Source organism: Trematomus bernacchii, unplaced genomic scaffold, assembly GCF_902827165.1.
Source record: "Trematomus bernacchii unplaced genomic scaffold, fTreBer1.1, whole genome shotgun sequence".
Classification (NCBI taxonomy): Eukaryota; Metazoa; Chordata; class Actinopteri; order Perciformes; family Nototheniidae; genus Trematomus; species Trematomus bernacchii.
Window position 1 is genome coordinate 7,704,771 of NW_022987851.1, and position 27,014 is coordinate 7,731,784.

Sequence of the window (27,014 nt, forward strand, 5' to 3'; positions counted from 1 at the left end):
TAATTAAAATAATATTAACCTATATTCTTTAACACTTTTAAAAAGGGTTAGGGTTGAGTATGAATGTATTGTTCACAACATTAGCTGACTACAGTATGCAAGGTAATGTATAATGTAGACAGTGAAACATAACACAGATCATCTGATCCACAATGAACAGCTAAATAGGAAATGCAGGAAATGGCTGGAGGATGTATCTGCTATGAAGTAATAACATTATACAATCAACCAACAGTGATAAAGCACCAGACAAATGATTCCCTTGACTTCAAGACTTTTCCATTAATAGACCAAGGCAAGAAAAATATCATTAATATATGCCAGCAGGCTACAATCCAAAGTGGGGAGAGATACAAATCCCTCTCAAACACAACAATGGTACAATCTCGAATATCAGAGTTTTGGATGAAAAGCTGAAACCAGATTCCATTTGTGTGGTAAAGTATATTCATAACTTAAGAAAAAACAATTTTGTTATGAAGGCATTGGCATTTGTATTCTATTTCTTACAAATTTGACATGACAATTGTGATATTTGAGTCAAAGAAAAAAGCTTTCCAAGGTGTAAAAAAATACAACAAACCCTCAGAGGTAAGAGTTATAATTCTAAATACACACACACACACACTTTTCATACCTTTCATATAACAATCCACCTTAAAAGCAATAGACTACAGAAGCATCCTTTTGATGAAAAAGCGTGTAATGTAGAGTCCACACTTACTTTCTTCTTAGGAAGGTTCACGTCAAGTTTCATAGAGGCACACTTGTTCAAGGTGTTGAGTCGCCTGAAAGAAATAATTAGAAATGTTATAAACACAGAACCTTTTAAAGTGATAAAGTGCTTTACATTGTTAAAACAAGAGCAAAAAACGTAGGTCAACTATTCAGATTAATTTTAAAACAATACAACAATAAACGTTAAAGGTAGGGTAGGTAAGTTTGAGAAACCGGCTCGATATCGCTAGAATTTGAAAATACACAACCGGAGAAAATCTGCCACTTCCTTACAGAGCCCCTCCTCCAACACACACAAACGCACACATGACCAATGAGGGCACGAGATAAGTTTGTGCACAGATGGAAGGCTGACAGGCAGGTAGGCCATCCAATCATTTTAGCCGACCCGGCTAAAATGATTGGTCGTGCTTTTTACAGTACTACGGCTTCCACAGATGACATTTTTTTATGGATTTTTTGTCAAAGCACTTAAGATATTCATTGCTATCGGGATGTTAAGAGCATTCCATGGAATATAACAAAAATTATAAAACGGACAAGTAAAATCAAGCAATCTGATTGGTTCTTAGCCGTGGTATACTGAGCGTATACCACGGGTAGAATTGTAAGTTACTTTTCACAACAAGTCAGTATCCCTCCGCGTTTGAGATAAACAGTATACAGTTGGGCTGAAAAGCAAACTGCCTGCAGTTTGCTTTTCAAACTGGAACAAGAAAGCAGCGGAGAAGTAACGGGGCAGAAACCCTCCTTTTTACGCAGCGGTCCAGACATAGACATCAAACGGCAAAAACATATTCAGTGTGCAGCTCCTTTGGCATTAGGGCAGGGATATTTAGATACTTTCCAAGGTTTGACATAATGAATTGTGCTACTTTTAAAGCAAGCAACGATGTTTTCAAATCTGTAATCAAAAAGGTCCGCAAAAACATTTAAGATTAACTTCGACCTCCGGGGGGGTCTTACTATGGAGGAGTGGATTGAGGAGTGCGAGTGCCTATCTCCAGAACAAAAAGCACCTAAACGACGACATGTAGAGCTACGTGAAGAGCAGGTAGACCAACTGGAAAAGTATCACCATTCAAAAGCTTTCTGATGCGGCGTGATGCGTGATGCGTGATGCGTGATGCGTGATGCGTGATGCGTGATGCGTGATGCGTGATGCGTGATGCGTGATGCGTGATGCGGCGTGGTTCGGCCCTCCGCTTCGCGTCGGGCCGAACCACGCCCCTTAGCTGTGATATAATGAGCATATACCACGGCCTGTCGTGAGCTATTGCTTAAGTGTATCTCGAGCCGGTTTCTCAAACGTACCTACCCCACCTTTAACCTGGAAATGAAATACACAAAAGTGTATTGTAAAAGTAACGTTTTAAAATAAACTCTAAAACCCACTAGTAACCGGTAAACAGGACTGGTGTGTTCTTGTCTTTTAGTGTTCCTTAAATGCTGGGCATCTGCACTTTGTACAAGCTTAAAAATGGCCCAATGACGAAAACAGTTCTGGACCAACAAGAGAAAAACCTAGAATAGCTTCCTAATGACCACGTCAGAAATAAATCCCATTCTGTTTGCTATTTATATCTTAACCAGATCAGCGGCAGGTCTGGATGTACAGACAGACTCAGAGGGAAATTCAGTTAGTCAGTGCCTGAATATCCTTAACCTAATGAACACCGGTAATTGACGGTTGCTCTGTTATCTCTCTCAGCATTGGATCTAAGTGATTGTGGCTTCAAAGGTGGTGTGCTGTAGTTCAGAAGGATGAATTTGAGGTAAACCAATGAATTAGTGAGATTTCTGTTTCAATCACAGCCCTGCACCAGTCTTTAATAACATTTTGCACTTGACTCGTTTTTGGGGGGAATTACGAGGGGTTACATCAATCGTGTTTCACAAAAGCTAAACAAAAATGCAGTCTGTAATAGCTTTCTGCTGCGTTAAAAAACAATAACATTGCATATTTGCCTTAAATGCAGATGTCCTAAACTTGGTTGTCAGAGAAGCAATGAAATGTTTTCAATATTTGGATAAAAACATACAGTCTACGTCTTGGAGCATATTCTTTGTGGTTAGAGGTTTTGTGGGTGTACAAACTGGGATATATAAAGTAATATCTAAAAACGCTACAGGACCAATAATAGAGCAGGGGGGAAAGATGACGGCATGACGAAGTACAATTAGCTCACTGTGCCTTGGCTTTAAACAAAAAGGAACTCCTTTGTGGTATGATAATCACAAGCTCCATATATTACTAAGTATCTACAACACAGATTGACAGTATTGTTCTGAGGCAGTAAATGACCTCAGATGGAGGCTTTAACTATACCCCAGTGCTGCAGACGACAGGGGTTAACCAAACACGAAGTTCTCATGATTGTTACCGGAGATAGTGGGACCCAGCTGAAGAGAGGATTTCTATGTTGGGGCCCCTTTATTCCAAGGGCCTAAAGAGCTTTGAATGTGGTGGCTAAAATGGGAGGCTGCTTAGCCAGGGATCAGAGAGAGCACTCACATACATGAAATATCTATCAGTTTCCATTCAGACACCCACATGGTATTTATTTTTGAACACTAGACTTTGGTGTCGTAACTGACAACAAAGCCATCCTTATGTTACCATAGAGATGCTCGGAAGTCATGGGCAAAATCACATTGGAGGTGGAACTGTTTCCAATTGTCTCCCATTTATCCCGTGGCTAGTTTGGAATTTAGATGAGATGCTTTAGGGTTGTTTAGAGTCACAGTATATTGAGCTGTGTGAGGCATGCCTCATGCCCCCCCTCCCTCGCTCTTGGGATGGTTGCTATGGTTACTGTGGTAACTGAAGTGCTGTTTTCATCTCGATTTAAAAAAGTACATGAGCCATCTTGTCCTTCAAGGGAAAGATGTGAAGCCACCAGTTGTAGACTAAGTGCAGTTCTTTGTGCATAGTCTTATTATTTCAGAGTGAATCTCAATATCTTAAAGAAAAGAAAATTCCTCCAAATTCTGTTAGTTCAGTTAATGAGTTTATTAAATCAATATCAGGCTTACCATTTAGTTTCGACACACTTGTTTTTTGGGTTATTACTAGACAATATCCAGCCACTAGTCTACGTTTGAGCCACATCTGAATGAGTCTTAATTAACAGTTGGTAGGCACTCCAGATACCTAAATGTTTACACAAAACCACTGACATGGATTTCCATATATCTCAGTCTCCCTACGGCAAGGAAATGATTTGTAGCATTGACTCATGTATGAGCCACCGTCTTCTTAGTGTCAGTCAAACGTGTCGTTACCTGCACAGAGGTTCCACGAGATCTTTGTCCAGAAAGTCATGATCTCTTTTCACAGGGGTTATGTCAATGGGGAATTGGGAATCTGAAGAAAAAGAAGCATAGCAATTGTCAGAGTTGACATTTGATTTGGTTTTTCAGTAGTTCTCCTACATACAGTGTTCACAGAATGAATGAATAAAAAGATGTGGAAACCACATTCTTTCCAGAAGCACATTGAAGGCTGGGAGACCATCAAACTTTTGTATGTGATGCTAATGAGAAAAGACAGAATTTGCTCAGATAACAGCGCTCGGGCTTGTGCAGGCATTACGTCTTCCTCTGAGTATGGGCCTCCTCTTACATAACTTAAGAGACTGAATCCAGACCCTCTGAATCTAGCATTCCACGGCATTCATGTGAAGTTGTTAACTTTTTTATGAAAAGCAGAAGCAGCAGCGAACGCTTAGACCTCAACAAGGCTTTGCCTGTTCTTTAGGGGGGCAGACATTCACATATACTGTAGGCTTTGAAACGCTAATACGTCCTGATAACAGATTTCCCCATAATGAAGTTTCCTAATACATGATCCCAATCATCAGGAATGAAGCTCATGTTTTCTGCTTTTCAGTCTTTTATCATCCATTATCAGCGAACATTGCTTGAGCTACAGTATGTTATCACTACCAACAAACCGTCAGCAAACAAATATATAGCCCCTAAGCACATGAAAAGTCTGACCTTGACACAAAGATCTGAGGGAGGAAAGCTATTTTAAGCTAAGACAAAACCCATTTATTCCCATGACTTCAGTATTTAAGCACAGAAGACATGTTTATGTTGTAGCTTGGAAAAGATTAGACGTTAAAAGCAGCCGATATTCGCCTATGTTCTGGTGTCTGGGGATCTGACTGGAGCCCTAGCTCCGAGGCATCCTGAGGACAGTTGATAAAGAAGGCTCAGTATGCAGCCCATGAAAACATAGCTTTGTGAACTGTGTTGGAAACTAGGGTGACAAACCAGATGACAGTGTACCATTATTCAGTCATCCTTTTAAAAAGCTCACATTCAAGCTCGAACAGTGTTTTGTCTGATATAAAACAGATATAAATAAAGCTGCAATAAACCAAAGATGTTTTTGGTTTATTACAGAGACCTTTTTATTGGTGTGCTAGTTCATTAATCTCTATCTTTTTACCAAACAACACCCCACCACCTTTGTGATGAATGCGTGTGGGAGTGCCCTGAGTGCTTTTATTACCTTCAAAGAGCTGAGCATACTGGGGAAATCCTGCCGCACGCAGCCAGTCACACGCCTCTTTCGCCTCGATTTCTGAAACACAAGAAAGTGTATGTGTTAATACAAGGATAAAAAAGTGAAACCCAACCACATTATGCAATTTCCATTTTAACAAAAAATCATTGGAGCATTAACCAAAGCAGTACAAAAAAGCCTCTGCACCTGGAATCCTACAAACACAGACTTGGGATGGACAGATCTGAATTGTCTAACTGGACACCCCCCCCCATCTGATTTTCCTGAGATAGCACGGATGTGATGACGACCAGCCTGTCAGAGAGGATGTTTCCAAGCTCACTCACATGAAAAAACATGGGAACTTCTATCTACAGACCATTTACTATTAAAGCAATGTGAAAGATACAACAAGATATTGAAACCTTTAAGGGGTATAATACGTAATGAAACAGCGACATCACAACACTGTACAGCGCTAGAAACAAAACCATATTCAAAAATGCATGTTTAAAAGGAGGAAAGTAAAGCTTAAAATATAAAAACTGGATATCAGGTTTAAATGTATCTTTATCGGAGTTGTTTTTTTTCTTTTTAGTCTAAGCAAGATATCGCGTTGACTTTCTGGTAAACAAAGCTCCGATCAGTCAGTCTCTGACCTACAGATCCGTCTGCAGGCTTCAGAGCCGCCGATGACAAGCAGAGGAAACAGACCGTTGGCACCTTTCCATTAATGCTAATAAAGACGGGTGCCATTTATCGCCTCTGTGAGACATGAAGTCTGACACACTGGTGCTACAGTACACAAAATATATAATTATGTTTAATAAACCACTAAATAAACAACAACAGCAAGAAAGAAATACAAAACGAAGGAAGAAGCAAACGTTCACATTCTCCCAAATGTACTTTTAAAATATATCTGGAGAGGGTTTTCCATTACTTTACTGACAAAATATATTTAGCTTTCCACATTTCTCTACAATAATAAAAGAGATAGTAACCCCTGTCTTTTTTTACTTAGTCGTGATGTTCTAAACAATTAATTAATGAGTTGGAAAATACACTGATATTTAATTTGATAATAAAATAAGATCTTGCTCTATACGAAAACTAAATCTGAAAACAGGCAAGAGAGGATACATAGACAAGCAATTATTTCCATCAGCATAAATCAATAAATGTAAAAAATAAAATGCAGAGGCATTAAATGCAACGTTAAAAAGCTCCTACCAGTTCCAGTAGTTCTTTAAAAGTCCACAAAGTTTATAATTTTCCCGTTGCACACACACACCTGTGTTTACGTTTTTTTTTTAAAAGAGAATCCACAAAAACATCCCGTCCAAGGAAAGCTTCTTCAAGCTGCATCTCTAGATAACAAACTGCTCTCCCATCACACATCTGAGGTCTCAGTTCCACTCCGTGTCTGTGCCTGTCACACTACAGAAACATGAACCGCGGCCATTCATCACACAATACTGCGTAATTACAGCGACCGTAACCTTTGCAATGAAGATACTGCTATCACCCATTTTACAAAAACTGTTGATCCAGGCAGACTCACCTGTGCTGCTTCACATCTGTGTCCCAGAGAAATCAATGAAAAGTGACTTTGGTCTTCAGACTGACCAGCAACTGAATAAATATTAACAGTTCCCTGTGTCCTTGGATTACAGAAAAGGTCCACTGTTTACCCCGTTAACCAGCAGTTAAGTAAACATGTGTAGGCAGCCAGGAGCCACTCTGCTCTGTTCCCACCTGTATCACCAGAAGCAACTATGCTTCCCTCCCAGATGGATGATATCAGGCCTGTGTTTTTCATCTGCAGCCCACAGTTAGGGCGCTGCCAGGTCCTCTTGTGTCCCACAGCCTCAGGTTGGACCACTAGAAGTAACATGATCTGGGAATTCCTCTCTGTTTGGCATTCTGTAACACGATACCGAGACATTCTGTCCTCTCATCCTCTCTCTAAGGAAATCTCTTGTGGATAAAAGGCTGGGTGGGCATAATGCCAGAGAATGAGAACTTGTGTTTGCTCTCCACAACACACAGCTTTAAAACTGTGTACTGTATAAAATTACAGTTGCACCAAGAGGTGAAACCCAGTTTGGCCGTGACACACAATGGCCCACTATGTCAAAGCTGTGTACGACTAAAATATCTGAGGCAAGGGCAACTCCTTCCTTTAGAATTCACTTTATGTAATCAAGAACAACATTGGTTATGCAATTCATTGCCGAGATATGACATGTTGCAAAGTGCCGCAGGAAAAGATATGGCACCCTTGGATAGTGCTCGGGCTGGGCAATGCCAGAATTCTGACAGCTTTAAAGGCTTGTTCACATTCCACTCTTTCACAAAATATTTAACAACAATATCGGTAGAACTTTCAAGGATTTGATATGCTTTGTTGTTGTTTTTCACTGAATCTATCTGACAGCAATGCTTCATGACAAACGATAATCTCTTCCTTGCATACTCTTTAGCTAAACAAAACAAATTCAAGATTCATTCTTTTGGGTTTAAAACAAGCCATCATCCCTGAAGCAAAGGTCTTAATATGTCTGCTCTCTAAAATCCTTCAATCAGCCTACACTATGGTTAATTTCCGGTAACGAATGATTGTGTACTTACGGGATATTTTCATGATACAGCCAGAGCGCTTCCTATATCCTTCAAGACTTACGAGTGTCTCTCAACATGTCAGAGCATCTTCATTCCCACGCGGAGCCACATTCCTGCTCTCTCTCTGAACACAGCTTGCAGTTTGAACTCAGATCCACGGCTCCTTCTTTCCCCCTTCTCTTTCTATCTACCCCCAACCACCATGTGCCTGTCCCAACACTAGAAATCTCTCCTTCAACCCACCCCTTTTCTGTGGCAGGCTCCCTAAAGTTCACCCCCTCTCCCTCCTCCTCCAGCTTTGTGTGCCCGACCCTCCTACCCAGCTCTGCCCACGACAACTCTTTTATACCCCACTCAGCACATTTTTGGCAAAGATCTAAGCTTCCTCTGAATATTGGGACTTGTCTGGAGATTCAAGACCCTGTTTTCTTTAAACTTGATAAATACCACTGTTTCCTGATGTCATTTTGGCAAGTTTGAATGATGTCAGCTTTTACAATCTGGAATGGAGGGACATTTCATCCAAGAAATGTCAGCTCTAACGTGGGAAATGTTTAATTAAAAAAAACAAAAGGGAAGCGTGGTTTAGAAAAGTCCAGATGTTGTTTAAGCAGGTCAATGAAATGGAAAAATCGTAGGCAGCTGAACCGGGGGAAAACCATGACATAAACTGTCAGCAATCAGCAGCAGTGAATCATTCTCTGGCATTTGGCTCACAAGACTCCTCGCTAACATCATCAGAGTGATATATTCGTCTGTTAGACTCTTTGTTTGAGGCTTAATCAATGAGAGAGGAACTGTTTGATCTGTGTCATCTGATACAGCAACAGCGCTGCTGTGTCACTTTACTCAAAACAAAGAAATTATTTCAATATATATTTAATAACTTAGCTTATTCTTTATTATTGCATGCCTTTTTTACCTGCTATGCCCCTTTTTGCTGTAACACTATTTCCACACTGTGGGACTAATAAATAATTCCTGATTCTGATAATGAATGATATAAACTTAGTTCAAATTAATACATTATATTATTGTATTTTATTATGTTTTATTTCTTATGTTAAGCATCTAAAACCGGAATCAAGAAAAAGAAAGTAAGAAAGAAGCATAAAAGCATTCACCCTGCAAAAGACAACGATTTCCTGATGATCAGCTAAATATATTATAAAAGATTAGATCATAAATGTTCATGATTTATAAGGGAAATCCATTAGTTTGTCCATAAAATGAGGAGCACTTTAAATACCAGGGAATTGCCATGGCGCTATGATTACCCAAGGACATCACTTCCATCCATCATTTCCTATAACGTAATTACTATTCCATATGTAGCCTGGCTCTACTGCGCCTGTCGCTTTGTAACATTTATGCCATTTCCTGTTGTAAAATACAGCTCCCCTGACCCACTGGGGCCGGGGCTGGGTACCAGGCTGCAAGCACAGACAGAATGACGCAGGCGCTCCACTTTAGTCACCTTTACAATAAATAAATAATTTAACAATAAATAAACTCCGAGCTTTAAAAGCACTCTAAAACAAACTGCTTAAAGTACTAACAGAGTCGACCCTTACAAATGTGTCTATCCATTCCTCCCCCACTCTGCACTGCCGCAGAGACATCTGCATGAATCAGCCAGACAGGCCAGACAAATATACAAGTCAGAAAACACAGAGTATCAGCGAACACTGGGACGGTTGAGATTGTCTGTATCAAAAACACCTGGAGAAAGAGAGCAAGTGATATGGAAAGAGAAAAAAACAGATTTAACAGTGGGTTGGCTGGCGGAGAGGTGTCGTCACGCTGGGAGGCATGGGGGAGAGGCCTCTCTTCCTCTTTATGATGCTAATTGCTTACAGACACCCACTCACAGTGAGCAGTCAGCCTTACTGTAAAAGTAAGACTAGACAGCCAGGGGAAACACACTGCCCCCTCTCCAGTCTGCCCAAAAACCACAGCATCTGATGTATCATGCCCAAAATAGCCTAACATTTCCTTCTGTCTCACCATTTTTAAATGGGCATAGGGGAGCAAACAGGAAGCACAAATTACTATAGCAGAAATACGGACGTGATGACATGCGTGTGGATAGAGGGGGCATAGGAGATCTCTATTTGTGAGAGTTCAGGTCCTCTGAAGGGAATGCTGGCAATGCACAAGGTGGATTACTACCACAGTGCCCCTTGTTAATCTAATGTCGAGGGAATAAAGCCTATTTTTTAATAAGCTCTGTGTTTTCCTCAGACTCCAACATCCTCGGCACAATACGCCACAATCATCAGCGTAACAGGAGGTGCCACCCGCTCACATCAAAACACGTCTTCACTTTACAGCTACTCATCCACGGCAAGGTGTTGAGACAAAGGACAATAGCCAAATCTAAGAGATTATCTGTCTACAAAGGTGAGTAACAACACAGCCTTTGTGGAAGTCACTTTATTTTTGACGCAGTGATTGGCACATGAGTATTAGAAGTAATTACAGAGCGCCGGTGTTGAATCAGCCACGGACTTCCAGCCCCCTCATTTGATCCCATGGTGCACACAAGGGACCTGTTATCCTGTAGCCGACATGGGACGCAGGTTTAAAATGACCGGCACAAGGCTACGTTGCTAAGACACCCAAGCAAAACTTCCTCAAATACAAATGAGCTAGCAAATCCTGGGTCTGCTTATGCCCTGTGGTCCACAGAGACCTGTGGAGAGATCCTTTCAGTGGACCACAGGTCTCCAGTAACTAGTGTCGAAACAAAGCAGATATCCATGCCTCCTGCAGGCCGGGGACTTGAGGACAAACGCAGTGCCAGCCCAGGAAAAGCCAGTGCCAGGGAGGCATTAGCATTCTGAACCTGCGTAAGTCAGGGTTTCACAGACATCAAGGATTCATTAAAGAACCTCTTCATACATCAGCACTTTTAAATATAGAGCTTATCATATACGTTTTTGCCCATTTGTTAATAGGCTGAATAGGCTCAAATACAGTCTGCTTTAAGAATCTTCATATGTTTTATTCACTCCACTGGTGAAAAGCTGTCTGTCCACCTTTTACTTCACAGTAGACACACACTCACAGCAAGAATTATTGATTCTGAGCGTAAATAAAAAGACCACGTGAGCTGCTGTTGTTGACCATTGCCAAAGCCTGCTGGGTCAAAAGTCATCTGAGCTGTGTTTTTCTCTTGAGGTCCTGTATTGAATTTAAACAAGAGCAGCACAGCTGTGGTAACACTCTCCTTCACCTCTGAAGGACACCCAGAGAGAGGCTTCTCTCATCTTTAGGGGTAACAACCCATCAACTCTCTCTTTCTCCGTCTGTCTGTCTCTCTTTTTGTCTCTCTCTTGAGTCTGTAAATACGAGGCACAGCTCTTTCAGCCTTTACGTTCTGATAATGAACAGTGACAACACTTAAATACATATACATTTATTTCCCTTTTTCCTGAGAAGTATCAGTTACCAGTGGACTCATAATAAAAGCCGAAGCTGATTTATTACATTCACACAATCCTGCCCGAGAACACAAAATCAAGATGGATCACTGCTTGAAGGAGGGTTATATACTTAAAACCATGGGGGGTGAGCATCATGTTGTAAACATTTTTAAACTATGGAAAATCACTTCAAGTGGTTTTCAAAAGCAGACATGTATGTGTTCAAAGTCACCAAACAACAGCCTGGGAGAGAAATTGGAGAGATTACCAGAGAGTCACTGCCTCTTCCAACCTCAAATAGCCTGTCAGCGAAGGATTTACAAATGATCCCAGACCCAAACTGCAAAATGATAGCACACTAGATCTGGTTGGGTGTCACAGAAGAAAAATGATGGGCTGTATGGTGTGTGGGCTGTGTGGTCTCTGAACAAGTTAAGGATTCAAAGTTCAAGCACTCTTTTATCCGTCTCTCTGTAGCGTCTCACATTCACCCAGTTTTGAGAAAATGTTCTTACAACCACATGTTGATTCCTCAGGGTCGCTCAGTAAACAGCAACATGCGACGAAAGTGTTGAGTGTACTTCAGCTTCACAGACAGGTGTTCTTCTTCTTCCCCCTTTTATCACACTACGGGACACTAGACACATGATTTCCAACAGAAACTCCAAGAAGGAAAGGGGCTTCTGACCCCACACCTCAAGGAAGGAGGAGACATTTCCAGATCCCCAAATACCTACGCTTTACTACCAGCAATAGCTGAACTAGGCAGAAATCTATCCGGAGAGCTTTCTGTGAAATACATAGGGTACTAAAGTGACTTCCAATCCAAAAGGCACAATGCAAAAGCTAAACACTTCCAGACACTGGACTGCAGCCATGTTCCCACGCATGTTTAAGTGTTTTGAGAACCAACTTGGAGGCCTGTATGAAGGATTTGCTTTCTTTGGTGATAAAAACATCAACTTTGGCTTTTGGAGATTTCCTTTTTCATTTCATCCAGGCATACCTCCCTGAAACCTGGGCTTTTTCTTCAACCCATTGTTGATCTTTGCAGAGTAATCATTGTGCTATAGTTAGTCAGTTGGGGTTATTCAGTCTATTACCAGATAGAGAAACAACAGTACTGGAAGACTAATGCAGGCTCGTCAGTGATAACACACATCAAGGGCGAGCTATATCTAGTATGATATTCTACAGCTTTCTTGTCTCAGAAATGATCATCTTAGCCATTCTTACCTCTGTTGTTTTTGGTCCACTTTCAAAATGTTTTTTTTTTAATTTTTTTTTTTTTTAATTGTATTAAAGTGAGCTGCTCAGAATTATTAATAGCATAATCAATCTTTCAGTGAAGCATATAAGCAGTAAGATGTAACAGATAGCTTCTGTATCTGTGGGCATCTGTGCTCCCCTTTGCACATGTAAGACTTCAAAATGGGGAAGTCAAACACTGGGCCTGCCTGACTTTTCCCCAGCTTCTCTTTCTATCCCCTTGAAGCTCCCCACTTCCCTCTTTTCCCTCCTTCCCTTTCTGCTTTTCTGTCTTTTCCCCCTCTCAGCTAGACTCTGTTCTGAGCTTTTAGTTGTCTCTCCTCCTGGTCCCTGCAGCTCCTCCTACAGTGTCCCATCGTTCAGTTAACTGTATCTCCTGGCAAGATAAACCTCTGGTTCTTAGTGGTGTGTGTTTCTGTGCATCCTGATTTGAAGTCCATACATGTCTTGTTTTATGTACAGTAGGCTGCATGCCTTGCCATGTCATGCTGTTTTCCCACTCTTAATATATGGTTGTGTGGCTGTAATTCTTCCGTCCCTTTGATAGCTTATATAAACACTGTAATTTGGTTTTTCCGTGAGCGCCATATAACACAACTAAAAGGAGATGACTATGAATTACTGACAAACATTCAGCCAGCTAACCTAAAATATTGACTGTTACATGGAAAAAGCGGGCTGGAAAGTTATCAACACATGTTCTGTAAGTCCTGGCACCCAAACAAATAAAAATGATGCTAATAACAGATGCTAATAAGTAAAAAGAAACTGTCAACTAACAAAGGAGGTTTCATGTATGACCCTGGCTCTGTGAAGAACAGGACAGGGACGAGGAAAAGAAAACGCTCCAAAGACCACCTCCCTCTCAGTTGAACTGGATCCCAGGGGGGACTACGTAGGCTTCCCTCCTTCCTTGGGAATAGCCTCAGAAGAGTCAGAGGGTAGAACAAGGGCCCCTACCGTGAGAAAGCCCTCTCAGGACCTCCGCCATAAAAGCATGGAGCCATCTCTGGGGACGCTGGTCCTAATTAACGACATCAAAGTGAATGGCCACAAGACTGCCTCAGGAGCCTCGCGGCACTCATAAAACAGAGACGATGACACTGTTAGCGCGTGTCGTTCTGTATGATGAGCTGCTGCGTACCAAGAATGCTACCCTATGAAAGAGACTAATTGTTCGGCTTTATCAGAGCCAGTCTCTCCCTAATGCACAGAGCACTAATAGAAAATGTGGGACTATTTGTCATGCGGGCCATCAATGACAGGCTGTGTTCAGACAGTCACTCCCTTGCTGAAAAGCCTATTAAATGAAGAGACAGAGGCTGAATGTGGTCTGCATGCATGCTGCAGCCCTCAGTTTTTCCACCTCTTGACATGTAATGTAAATTACTACCACAGGAGGGCAGCCAAGTACTGAATTCTAGCAGATGGGGGGGGGGTCACTTAACTGTCAGGTCAGACTGTCCATTATGTGAGGCTTAACCACTAACTAAGGATAATGTGCTTTTAGGTGAAGCCTGAGAAGCAGTCGTTTATTTAATACAAATTAATACCATTAACATCATCTGGCTGTTATCACTATCTTTTGATACCTGTGCAAAACTCGTTTGGATAAGAACGTGTGCATATTTGGATCGTACCAAATGTTTTATATATACATACATGCTTCATTATCCCAAGGAAATGTTTTGCAGTGTCATAACTACGAGGTGATTCTTTAGGTGATAACATATTTAGCGTACTTTTGGCTGGATGTAGGTGAATGAGACTTTTCCCCCAGTGAAATAGCATATTCTCTCAGTGGAATGGAAAGACCTGTGAACAGGGGAGGTTTTCCATCGTGGCTCTGTTAATATGTGACTTTCCATTCCTGTTACAGTGCAGCCGAGGCATTTCTCAAATCTCTTCTCAGTAAATGATTAGCCCTGCACATGTGGCAGCTGTCAGCTACTCTGGCCGTTTGGAACTACTGAGGGAGATTTACAGGAAGGATATGAGCTCAGTCTGCCACCTACAGGCTAACAATTGGAATCTACATAAGAGCTTTGTGAATGTGACCTTTATTTAATAAAGGTTGGTTGGATTGAGTCAGTTGGTTCCTGACCGTTACAACATTCTTTAATCGTTTCCTCATTCTTTATCAGCAGGGCGGGAAAATACCAACTGCTATAAACCAATTGTCAGCGTGTCTTTGACTGCTGCAGGCATAGGAGATATGAAAACATTTGAAAATAACCAAAACAATTTGTTACAACATAATAGAATCATAATACAGTATCTGCTAAGGTTTATGCAGTTTATACAGGTATCCTCAAGCATTTCAGAATTCAAAACGATGTTCAACTGTTTTGAAGTGCCACGACAAGCATGGTAGTGCTAAAGGTAGAACACCAGCTAATCACATTGTTAAAATAACTTTTTGCTCCCAGCCAGTATTATTTACTGACCCCTGAAGGTAGCAAACTTAATCTGCATAGAAATCCCCTCCACAGAGAGGTCCGCCATGAATAAAAGATAAACTGACCTTGTGTGTACTAAGTAAACAATGCATATGGCTACATCTTCGCTTATCATCAAACCTCCATTTGAATGAAGGAGCAGTTATATTTGTTTCACACACAGATGATCAAACATGGTGAAGCAGACCTTTGAATAATTAAATGAATAATTCAGTTCCTTTGAGAGAGGAGTATTAAGTGGGAGAGGACAGAGTCTACCCCTTTTCAGAGCAGGTTTCCAACCATTATCCATCTGCTAGTCAGAGTAAGAACAGAGGGTACAGCTTGTCCTCTTCAAAAATTGAAGTGTTCCCGTCCTCTCTATGCTAAGTAGAGAAACATTTTCAAGAGGAGGTGTACACTATTATCCTGCTTACCTCTTGTAGAGCTTTCTTTTAAACAAATGCCTTTAGAACTGGCAGAAGAGGTTTGTCATTGAACTTCTTTTAACCATGACATAAAACAGTTAGTGCTGATAAGATAAACATTGTCAGTAATGTAAAGTTACTAAAGTAAAAAGTAAACATAAAAAGGCACAGTGTGTGCATATTTTCTGTAGAACTGAGCAAATAGCAATATGATTAAAAACATAGCAGCAGGAGAAAACATGTGGCTGATAGCACGATACCCTAACAGACACAAGCCTTTCAACCATGACAGCCAGACAAAAGGCACGCTTTGTAACTCCAGGACACAGACAGATTAATGATAAGCAGGCAGCTGTCACGCTATAACTTGTGACATTTGACACAAGACGCACAACATCCTCAACCGGGGCAGAATGCACAAATGGCCTTCCCAGGGCAGAGATCGGAGCCGCTGGCTGCACCAAGGTCAATAAGCCATGAAGAAGGGCCACAGAGGGGTCACACCGGACAGAGCTTCTTGTCTGAAACACAGCAGCTCCTCAACGAGAGAAAGAACCAAACAGCCACAGTCAGCGATGAAGGTTTAGTCACGGTGAAGCATTCAGCTGCTCAGCGTTTCCACTTTCCACCAGATGAAGTTTACAGGACTTTTCCGTGGCTAAACAGGAACACTTTTAAACCACAGTGCACAAGGAAAACCGCTGGAGCCATCATCTAATGCAATAAATATGTGAGTTCTGAACTATATATGGACAAATGACTATCAGGGGATTCAGTCATACCCTGGCTTTTGATCAAATCTGTGTTGAATTAGTCTAATTTTGTATATGAAGCACACCTGATTGTACATCTCACCATTCCGTGATATTCTATACATTGCATCCTCAATATCACAATCCACAGAAATACGAATAATGAGCCCTAAATAATATACATATATATTATTCATAAAAGTCATATGCACAAGCATTCACTATACACATTTAAGTATTAAAGGGATTTCGGCATAACATTAAAAGCATATTGAAATCCTGAGATTCTTCAGTCTGTTGACTCGATGCAGACAGAGCAGAAAGCTTCATGAACACAGTAGCCCTACCAGAGTTATGGGCTATGGAATACTCCTCTAAAATCTGAGAAGTATTTTCAGGAAAGGAGACACATTCCTCCTCAATGAAAACATGCCCATTCCCTTGCACAACAATCCCACTGTGCAGCACTCAAACGCCTGTTTCTTACTCCACACAGCTGTGCATATCCATCAAGTCTCCGAGCAGTACTGGTCAGAAAAAAAGGACTTGTGCGTTTTCAGTGTGTTTTGGTTCTTTAGCAGTAGGTATGTAGTGGACCGGACACAAACACACACATATAGCTCTGGTGGCTTTAAAACGCCATCAAATCGGAAACATGACCAAGACCCCAAAGGCTTCCCTGGAATTTGGGGTGAAACAATACATGAGTAACTGCCCATCACCACGGCCCCCTCTCACTTTCAACCTGCTATGTCAACAGGGCTGTCCAGCTGGAATGCAGGAGCCACTGCGACACATGGAGATCAATCGAGTGCCTCTGCAGACAGTCCCTTCAAATACTACCTTCCCTCGCATTTCAAACATGTGTGTATCACACAAGTAGGGCTAGGGACGCTGCTCTCCTGAGAAAAAGGAAGAAAAACTGCTGAAGAAGAACATTGCTCAATTAAGGCCAATCAAATGAAACAACTGCAATTACCAAAATTAGGCGAGAAGATTGCTCAAGATTACAAAATTACAGAATTTAAGACAGCCTGTTAAAATAGTTGGACAAGAGGAGTTGTCTCTCTCCCAAGAGTATATTTCCTTTTCGTCTTTATCTTCCAAGAAAAAGACACCTTTAAGACGATAATTTAATGTGGTGTCATGAGCTTGGTTTTTAGGTAATGTAGTGACATTTTTTCTACATATTTTAAGCTAAACCAGTTGCCTTTAAAAAGGAAGAGAAGGATCAATATTGTATACATTAGGGGGACCTTCACAACTCCGACTGAGATTGAGAAAATGCAGTTAATGTATCTTTTGTCACTTTAACAGCAGTATTAAAACCCCAAAGAAAAGGCCAACCTGTGCCATCTTGAGTGAGTCAAAAGTTAAGTTAGTACATTATACTTAAAAGTATAAAACATGGAAGTATACACTGTTAAAATTACTTGATCCTGACTTCAAACATGTACATATTTTCTGTCTTTGTCACATATCAACTAAATTGTTGGTTTGCAGACATGTAATCTGAAAACACATGGCAGGCTACATGACTGCACACGCCTGCGAACATCAGATCATGAAGATTTATCTGGAAAACATTCGTTCATACACATGACTCTGGGAAATCTTTACACATCAATCCCACACAAAGCTCTGTGTATCCTTCTCGTCGTCATAATCACAGAAAATGCCTCATGCGCTGCCTCAGCTCTCTGTGGTGATTCAGGAATCCTGCCCACACAAGAGGCTGCATTATCTGACTCATGCTCTCCTGTGACTGAGAGGAGAACTATGCTGTGTGTTTAAATCTGATGGCTGAAGATGATGAGGCTTAATCTGTTATGAAATCTAGCCTCCTCTTTGATCCGGTGTCAGTGTGCTCACATCTGCAGGAGGGAGCAGGAGTCGTAGCACTTTGTCCTCTCCATTGTTATACTGCCCTGCCCCCTCCCCGGACCTTACATCTCCAGGTAAAAGCAAAGGCGAGAGGTTACAGGCCTTTGAGAAAGATGAATGGGGGTCAGGCTGCACTGTTGCTCTCCTGGCTTCATACAGCAGTCCACAAATGTGTTGAGGGCTTGTTAAACTGTCAGGACTGACATGCATTGATATCTCTTGTTTACAGTTTAGGCTTTCCTCTTGTTATGTAACTGATCCCAGAGGTTATCACCTATCAGTGTTCACTATAATCAGTCAATATTAACTAGTCACCACTCCTGCTCCCTTGAATACATATTGGCTGAAGGTCAAGATTGTCTTTGTCTGCAGAGGTACACACACACACACACCTACAAACGTACAAAGTTATCACTCTATTTGTCTTTCAAAGAGATTTTTTATTGAAGTGCCCAAGGAAAGAAAGTTAGAGATATGAACTGACATTTCACAGACAATCAGCTGATCCCAGACAAACACATTGATGCCCTTGCTCACTTGACACCAGGTTGTCCAGCATTCATACTGTTATATTCATACACATGCGTCATATCTTATTCACTGCATGTTTTGACTACCAGCTCCTCTTACCCCCAGCATTCCTGGAGGTATGACATAGAATGATTATTTTAAACTCTTAATAACTAACAGCTCTCTCTTCAGCCAAGGCTCAAAAACCTGGTTGTTTTCCAACCAAGACCAAGACTGAACTGTCACTCCTTCCCAAACAGCTTTCCTACCTCCAGCGATTTTCTTGAGGAGTTGCTGCCTGGCAATGATCCTGCCCAGCCTGTACCCGGAGCGTCTGCGGTGATGGTCCATTCTCAGGTAGAAATCCTGAGTCTCTGGGGTCATACTCCCAAGACACTCGCTGCCTGTGGACTCTGGGAGCTCCCGAAACATAACTGAAACACTGTACCCCAAACAAGCCCCTGACCACTGGCTGATACACACTCACCCACACACTCTCCCACTAACAGAAAACTTCACATAGGCGCAAAAAGCCAAAAGTGAGCTGAGAAGGAAAGCACAGCAGAGCCTAGGGGGAGGAGTGCCAACACTTCAGTCTATCTCTTCAGGCCATGTGACCACATGGAGGCCAATGGCAAAGCAGCTGTGGGAGTACAGCCCACCTTGCAGAGCTGAATCCAATGTCTGTGTGAATGCTTGTCAACTTCCCCCTGCTCTGGAGGGAAATATAAATACCGTTGGAATGCCTATGAACTGAGAGGAGAGCAGGAGTGGAAGAAAGACGGGTGTGGGAGGGCTTACAAAAATAGTGTTTTTTGGAGCCGCCCTGCACTAGAACAACTCTTCTGCTGTTGCCGGTCACACAGGTGCCAAGTTTACTGGGCGAGAGTGAGACTGTACCATTTTAGAGAAAACGACAGAGGAAAGAAAAGACAGGGAGAAGTTGTTTTCTTGGTTGGAGAATGCTAATTTCAGCTCCCCCACCCCCACCCCCACCACGTAACCCCTAGCTCCAGCCACAGGAAGGCCTCTCAGCAGGTCTCCTCCAAGTGTCACCTCCTCAGGGGAAAAATACATTTTAGCCTGAATACATATGAGTGACCTATATCCTCTTCACCCAACACAAAAAGAAAGCTCAAGCTCCCGCCACTCATCTGTTCAGTTTTGATGGCTGTTCAATGACAGGCATCAAGGGCTCTTGTGTCACTGTGTCCCTGGTCCCATCATATACTAACACATAGTACTTGGCATATAGCAATGTTTATCATATGTTTTGAGAAGGAAATTCACTCTTAAATGTTGTACTGACAAGAAGTGATATGAGATGTGAGCTTTATCGATCAGACTTCAATTGAAGAAAGTTGAAAAAACTGGAGGAATTACAAAAGAAATCTGAAGAAATGTTTGAATCCTGATTTTAAAATGTACACCATTTGTACTGTTGACATTTATCTCTACAAGGATTGAAGTTTTTATAAGCAGCATTGTGAAATGGGAATGTGGGGATGTGAACCTGAAGAGCTGATCTTAAGGGTCTCCAGGTTTATTTTTTTATTGTATGAACACACTGTGTTACAACATTGCATTAACATTGTCAACATATTTCCTGTGTTTAAGAATTTTAAGATTCATGTTCTCTCATCTATTATTCAATTTATTTTATTACTGTTTTAGGTTGTTGGCGTGGTTTCAGTATCTGCATGCAAATACAGTATCTTGGCAGGTACAGTATCTGTATCGAAGTCATAGTGTTTGTATTGTGACAACACTATTTGGGCCAATAACTTTTAAAGAAAATCAAAACTAAAACTAATGCTCACATGATATCAAGTCTGCTTGTATCGGCCAGTTTACAACATGGAACAACAATCTCCTCACACCTGAGGTAAAGTCCACATCCGCACAAGCAGACCCACCCAGCACCAGTCAGGGCCCCTGCCCCACAAGCTGGCCTGTGTAGTGTAAGCAGGCGCCATACATGTGAATAGAGCACGAATGGGCAAGCGACCAAGTCAAACACAGCCCCTGTCTGTTTCACTCCATGGCTGGCAAATTCTACCCTAGCTTAAGCTAACAAAGACCACAATTCAGCAGCACACTTCAGGCTGCACGTTTTCATAAACTTCTGTGTTTAATAGCCCTCTCCACACCCTCAGGTGGAGCTATTGAAATACGTGATTGTTGCTTTTTTAAGGGACTAGGTGATGGTGTGACACTATTCAGATGATTTCATTTGGCAGTGACACATTTTTTTACCAACACATACACCTGTGTTCATTCATACTGTAAAGGTTCGCTTCAGGTGTCGGATGCTAAAAAATGAGTGGCAGCATGTTGGCAACATTTAGATCTCGCTGAACCCATGTCTGTGTTTTCTTGTCCTCTCTACGTCTAGACCGACATATTCACTAAGTGCATCATACATATCACGTTACGGAATCAATCACCCAATGCTATGCAACATCATAATGAATGAGATTAATGTTGTGTTTTCGTGTCTGTCTGCCCTTTAAATACCTCAGCGGGGATTGTGCAAGAGCGACACGATCTGCAGTATTCCCTTTGGATGTCCCTGTGTTTAACTTTGTGCCGCATGCCATGAAGAAATGGCTGTAGTGTGTCCTTAGTGGGAGTATTGTGTGTTAGGCACAGTGACTCCAGCCCTTATCAAACGTGTTCCAACACGCCTCTGTCTAGGTTTCAGAGCTCAACTACTATACAGCATGGCAACAGGAATCCAGACTCAAGTTACATACACACACACACACACATTCACATATTGAGGCCGTTTAAGATGCCAGCCAGCTTAAAGCGTGTATTTTATTGTTCCTCACAATAAAAGGCAGTTTGTGTTACTGTGTGAAGACAAATTAAGCCATGTTAAAATACAACAGTAATACAGGCATTTAATGCTTGCTTATATTCATTCTCTGCCCCAGAACTATATTTACAATGAGCTCAACACTAACTTTGGTTAAAAAAACTGGCATCAGTTTTAGGATCCCCAAACTGAAATATGATTGCCATTTTGAGTCACCCTTTACTTTCAGTCATTTAGAAATGATGCAGCTACTGTATGTGAGCTTAATAATGAAAATGTGAGATACATTTAAAAAATAAAGTACAAAATTCCTTGTACTTTACAGAATTTGAATCTTAACTGTCATCAGGTATTATGTCCTACCTAAATTACTAATGTACTGAATACCAGTAGTGCAGCTGCAGCTGTCCTGTTTTTCAGAGATCGGTGAAAATGAATTCAGCAGGTCGCTTCATTGCCAACTGTTTTCTCCCTTTCACATTGTGCTTTTCTGACCTTTCTTTTGGACCTGGATTGTGGGTCCCTCAAGTGAAACCAATGTAAGCCTGTCCATCATCTGTACTTTCAGGGGTGACCTCAAATCTGTCTTGATTATAATAATAATAATGACAATAACAATAATAGTTCAAGTAAGAGAGCACATTTTTGCTGTTTTGATCCCTATCCAAAAATGGTTTCCACTGATGTCACAGAATTGGTTGACAATTTCTCAAAATAGTTGGCAATGACAACCTGGCAACCCTTTCTGCCGAGCCCTGTTACAGTATATCCTGAATCATGGCCCCACAGATGATGAGTATGGAGGAGCAGAGTGGGGTTTAGACACTGCTCTGATGTGGCGTGATTCAGCAGCAGACACATGTAATCTGCACTGGGCAGTTCTGGCTCTGCGTGGCTGTGTTTCCTGTGGTTAAGGCTTAAGAATAGACGCAGTGTGACTTAAGATATCCAACACACGAGCCACCAAATGTCTGAATTGAACGCTCAGTCTGGAATAAAATCACACGTCTGCTCAAATCATATCTGCTAGTAATATATGCAATATAAAATATTAAAATATTAATATTTTAAATGGAAATTAATAAGATATGGGGGCAGGTTATTTTTTCAAATTATGTAAGGGATTGTTATGGCTGAGCACTTTAAATAATAGGGCTGATTATAATTCAAGAAAAATAATTTACGATCTATTATGAAACACAATAATTGGCCGTTTGCACTGTAAATATCCAAACAATTTTCTCATTATCTCCTCTTATTTCCTCACAATTGAGCAGTGACCTTTAAAAGTTCAGGTTTTTATATTGTGGTGTAATTCATGGTGTTATGTTTAATTTACTGCTTTGCATATTTCTACAAAGTTTAAACATATATGTATGAAAATATCTTTACGAAGCAGGCAGAAAGGAGCTTTTCAAAACTTACAATTGTAATATTTCCTGACTTACAGCAGGAGTTCAGCTCAAGATGGAATAATATTTCTGGATTAGTGCCTATAAAACATAGTGTATTTACTTAGTCAAACCCACCTACAGTGTAAAATAATGTCCTGAATATATTGGTGTAACTAGAAAAAGCTTTGTGATAATAATGTGTCTATATAAAGTGACAGCTCACATTTATCTGTATTTTGCTTCTGCTTTCCAGTTAAGCTGTGAAAGTCAACACCTGTTATGAATCACACAAGAGCAGAGGAAGCCCTCTGTGTCTTTCCAAATATTTGCCTACTGCTGAGTAACCTTCAGCACAGCAGCAGAGAACAGATAGAGTATCACTCTCAAACAATAATGTTTCATGCATAAGCTACACACTTAGCAGAGGAACTGACGTACATAATGATAAGTCTATCAGTTTGGACTAATGTTCAAAAAGGTTGTATAAAAAGACCACTATCATTGATTTGACACATGCTGATTTCCCCAGAGATTGGCCATATCATTGCTGATGAGCAATAAATTAGCTGTCTCGGGCCTCAAATACCTGACCTCAATTTAATTCAAGCTTCCTCCCTCTCATACTGGAATCTGTTTTTCAAAATAGAGATGAGTTTTTTCCTCTCTGCCCAAAATATCAGCCTGATGCAGGGGCGGATATACGGGGGTGGCATAGGGTGGCAACTGCCACCCTAAAAAATAGCCTTGCCACCCCAGTTGGCAGCTTTGTTTTGAAATAAAAGTTGTGGCTCATCGGACATTTATGAGAGAAAATCCCTAATGTCCGAGTGCAAGTGAATGCAGCACAAGACGCAAGTCTTGTAACCCCTCCCCCGGCCCTGGCGCGAGCATGGAAATATGATTGGCGGCGATTTCATTTGAACGGGACGGCGCCAAACGAGAAGCATTCGGACCAAAGTAGACGGAAGGAATGAGGTATTTGCGGTCTACAATGACAGAGAAGAGACTGTCAAGTTTGGCTGTACTCAGCATTGAATCAAAACGCACTAAAGCTTTGGATCTTAATAAGTTTGTGAGGCGTTCTGCTGAACAAGATGGTAATCGCCGCATTCAGTTGTTATAGGCATGCCAACTTGATGCTCTGCTCACGGATGACTCGATGAGCATAACAAACTGTTAAGATGATGACCTTACGTGTGTATATATTGTTTTAAGTCCTGAGAAAGTAAAATAAGACGGTGTGTAAAACTACACTGCCCAGCCAAAAATAAGTAACCACTTTGATTTAACTAGGCCAGTAGGTAAGGACTTTCCACTGGATAATAACTGCAGCGATGTATATGTTTTAGCTGAATACACGTTTTTTTTAACCCTAATTGATGCAGTTAGTCACTTCTTTAATGTTTGTTCTTTCTGATGTAAAGTCAAGGTTGTAACTGTTTGCAGTAAAGTTGTGGGGCGCTGAACTGTGCATTTGATTCTTATGAATTTTGATATATGATAGTAATTTGTCTTTCAAATTTGAAGGAGGGTGAGCAAGCATCTTGAGGAACATTCATCATTAACTCCTCCAAAAAATATAGTTTATTCAATAATAAATGAATATGTGAATCATAACAGTGATTGACAGCTGATAGGAATGATATGATTGTTAATATTATCATATTCATTCAGACAAACATTGATGAGACAGTTCATTAATGTACTTGCAGCAGTCTGTGCATATATTTGGTACCCCTGCTGGTCTAAGAGTGAAACAAACTCATTCAGTTATTGTTCAGTTAAGATTCATTAAATTATGTCTGCCACCTTATATATTTCTATTTAAGGCTTTATTGATGTGCCACAATAATGTATCCTGATGTTATTGAGTTAAAATATAAATATTGTGGCTTTCCAAGTTAACATTGATTGATATGACTGCGATTAAATCAGCATATAGCCTACTTCTGCCAGGGGATGCCACCCCTCAAAATCTCCTGCCACCCTCTTGCCACCCCATGAATATTTTCCTAGATCCGCCCCTGGCCTGATGTGATGATCATAATCACCGTATTTGTGTTACAATTATCAAAAAAAACACGAGGGACCTTCCTGGCAGGGATCAAACAATGTATAATAATTATATATTTGTATAAGACAGTCAGCTGCATCAAGTCTATAAAGTGTATCATGTTCAATAAAAACAGCTCAGGCTTTCAGGGATGCCAGGCACATGACTTAGTGTACGTGTTAAAGAATACGGTAATATCCATACAAAGCAGTATCAAGCTTCCTGCAGAAAATACAACCAATGCGTTACATTTGAACAACATTTTTGAAACATGTGAAACAAAGCTATTACACTTGTTGTCTGTATTTGTATTTGAGCACTGAAAATCCTCCTGATAAAGACAGAGCTGTTACCAAACCATATGGCTTTCCCTCGGGATAAACTGATGTGGTCAACTCACAGCACCTAGTGGTATACTTAGGTTACTGCACAAGTGATTTATTCCCCTCTTCTCACACTCTTCCCCACTCTCAAGGACTTTGACAGTATTACTGCACAAGGCATGTAACTATAAAACTTCACTGTTGCGTTTTTAAAGTGGAGCAGCATTGCTAGGAAAACTGCCTTGGTCCAAGTTCATTCACAGCCAGGTATTCGTAATAACAAACAGTCTAGGGAAATATAAACTTGTAATAAATCTACGATAGCCTTTCTATTTCTAAAACTATGAAGGTTAATAGGCTACTCTCAAGAAGAGTGACTGGGAAAGCAGCTGCAGTATTATTACATTACACACTACAGAAACAGAAATCTAATTAAAAGGGAAAATATGTGCCAAACATTAAATACTAAATATAATCATAAAACTTTTTACAGTTATTTGTTAGAAGATTGATAGAACCTTTATTTAAACTCGTATTCATGTTAATTTAAGGTGCTTTAAAAACATGTCATAACTTTAAACCAATAATGAGGAAATAATAAAATATTCTCTACTCTCACTTTGTGCATACACTTTCCATTTCACAGTTCATACATTAGCCTGCTCAGCAGCGCCACTCTGCGGCAGCAGCAGCCCACTGCTCATTGATACCGGAGACAAATTAACACTGTAATAAAACCATATGCAGCCATGGATTTAATGCACGTGGGAAACATGTTAATAAATTCATTATATTGTTTCTGTATTCAGGCGTTTGCCTCACATTTAACCCATTGAAATTAATCAAATGAAATACAACTTTATATCATAAAGCTTAAAAAGAGACAGGACTTAAATGTAAAGTTTAAAAGTGTACATTTGGCTAAACAACCCCCAGAGATCTATTTCCAAAAGTCGCCCAGCTTTCCCCCCACATATTTATAAAAGAAAATAGGGACGGTGGGATTTTAGTTCGCTAAAGGCCTACTCAAAACTCTTTAGAACTTAGAGTTTAGCATTATATTATGTATTGCATAACATTAAATGCACATTTAATATCTATCTATTTTAGGATTAATAATGTTTTGCACAGCACCGGTTATTTAGAGGAAACATCTACTTCACAATGACATTATTATTATGACAATGTTCTGCATGTCCCCCCTCTCAAATACCCCTGTTGCACAACTTTAACGACCCTTAATGCAAACTATGAAAGATACCATTCCCATATTTGCTAAATTAATACTACTTTGAGGAACTTTTCTCTCTGTGATGGTGCGGCGGGCTACTGACCTGCCAGCCTCCGCTCTCGGACATTCCTCCAGAGTAAATCCCAGGCTTTGGACGTGGAGCTCCGCAGCTGCTCGCTGAAAGACCGCCGGAGCTTCAGTTTCGCTGAGTTTCTTCTAGATGTCATCGCAAAACCTCCACTTGGTCATAATAACAAAATCCTCTTCGTCCAACACAGACAAGGTTATGTTAAGTAAAACAGAAAAATCACCCTTGCTTTCCCGTTTATAAACTTCAGTTTCTATACTACACTAGCAGCAAACTTGATTTTGGTGCCCGGTCTTCAAACGCAGTTGTCAACATTTTGAATGAAAAAAATATATATGTTCTTTCGCTTAGAAACGGTAATCAAAAAAGCGAGGAAAAGCAACAGAGTGATTGTGAAGCACCAAGACAGACTTTCACACTTCACACCAGATGTGTGTGCGCCGGTGTGTGTGTACTGTGAAGGGATCCTCGCGCGGCCAGCGCTACACAACCATGATACCTTCAAATGCTGCGGGA

At 40.8% G+C, this 27,014-nt stretch overlaps 1 protein-coding gene across 9 annotated transcripts in view; it reads right to left on the bottom strand.

Annotated features, from left to right (window-relative positions):
• Positions 1 to 27,014, bottom strand: part of stard13b (StAR-related lipid transfer (START) domain containing 13b) — a 59,864-nt gene that overhangs the window by 6,243 nt on the left and 26,607 nt on the right. For 4 of the 9 annotated variants that reach the window (XM_034113175.1, XM_034113176.1, XM_034113177.1 and 1 more), the window contains 3 exons: positions 5,261 to 5,332; positions 4,024 to 4,105; positions 725 to 788 (listed from right to left, as the gene is read on the bottom strand). In XM_034113175.1, the coding sequence (XP_033969066.1) occupies positions 725 to 788; positions 4,024 to 4,105; positions 5,261 to 5,332 (218 nt within the window). Of the gene's footprint in view, positions 1 to 724; positions 789 to 4,023; positions 4,106 to 5,260; positions 5,333 to 7,888; positions 8,073 to 18,857; positions 19,240 to 26,513; positions 26,936 to 27,014 lie in introns of those variants that run through there. The other 5 variants (XM_034113182.1, XM_034113179.1, XM_034113178.1 and 2 more) reach the window with 4 other exon arrangements.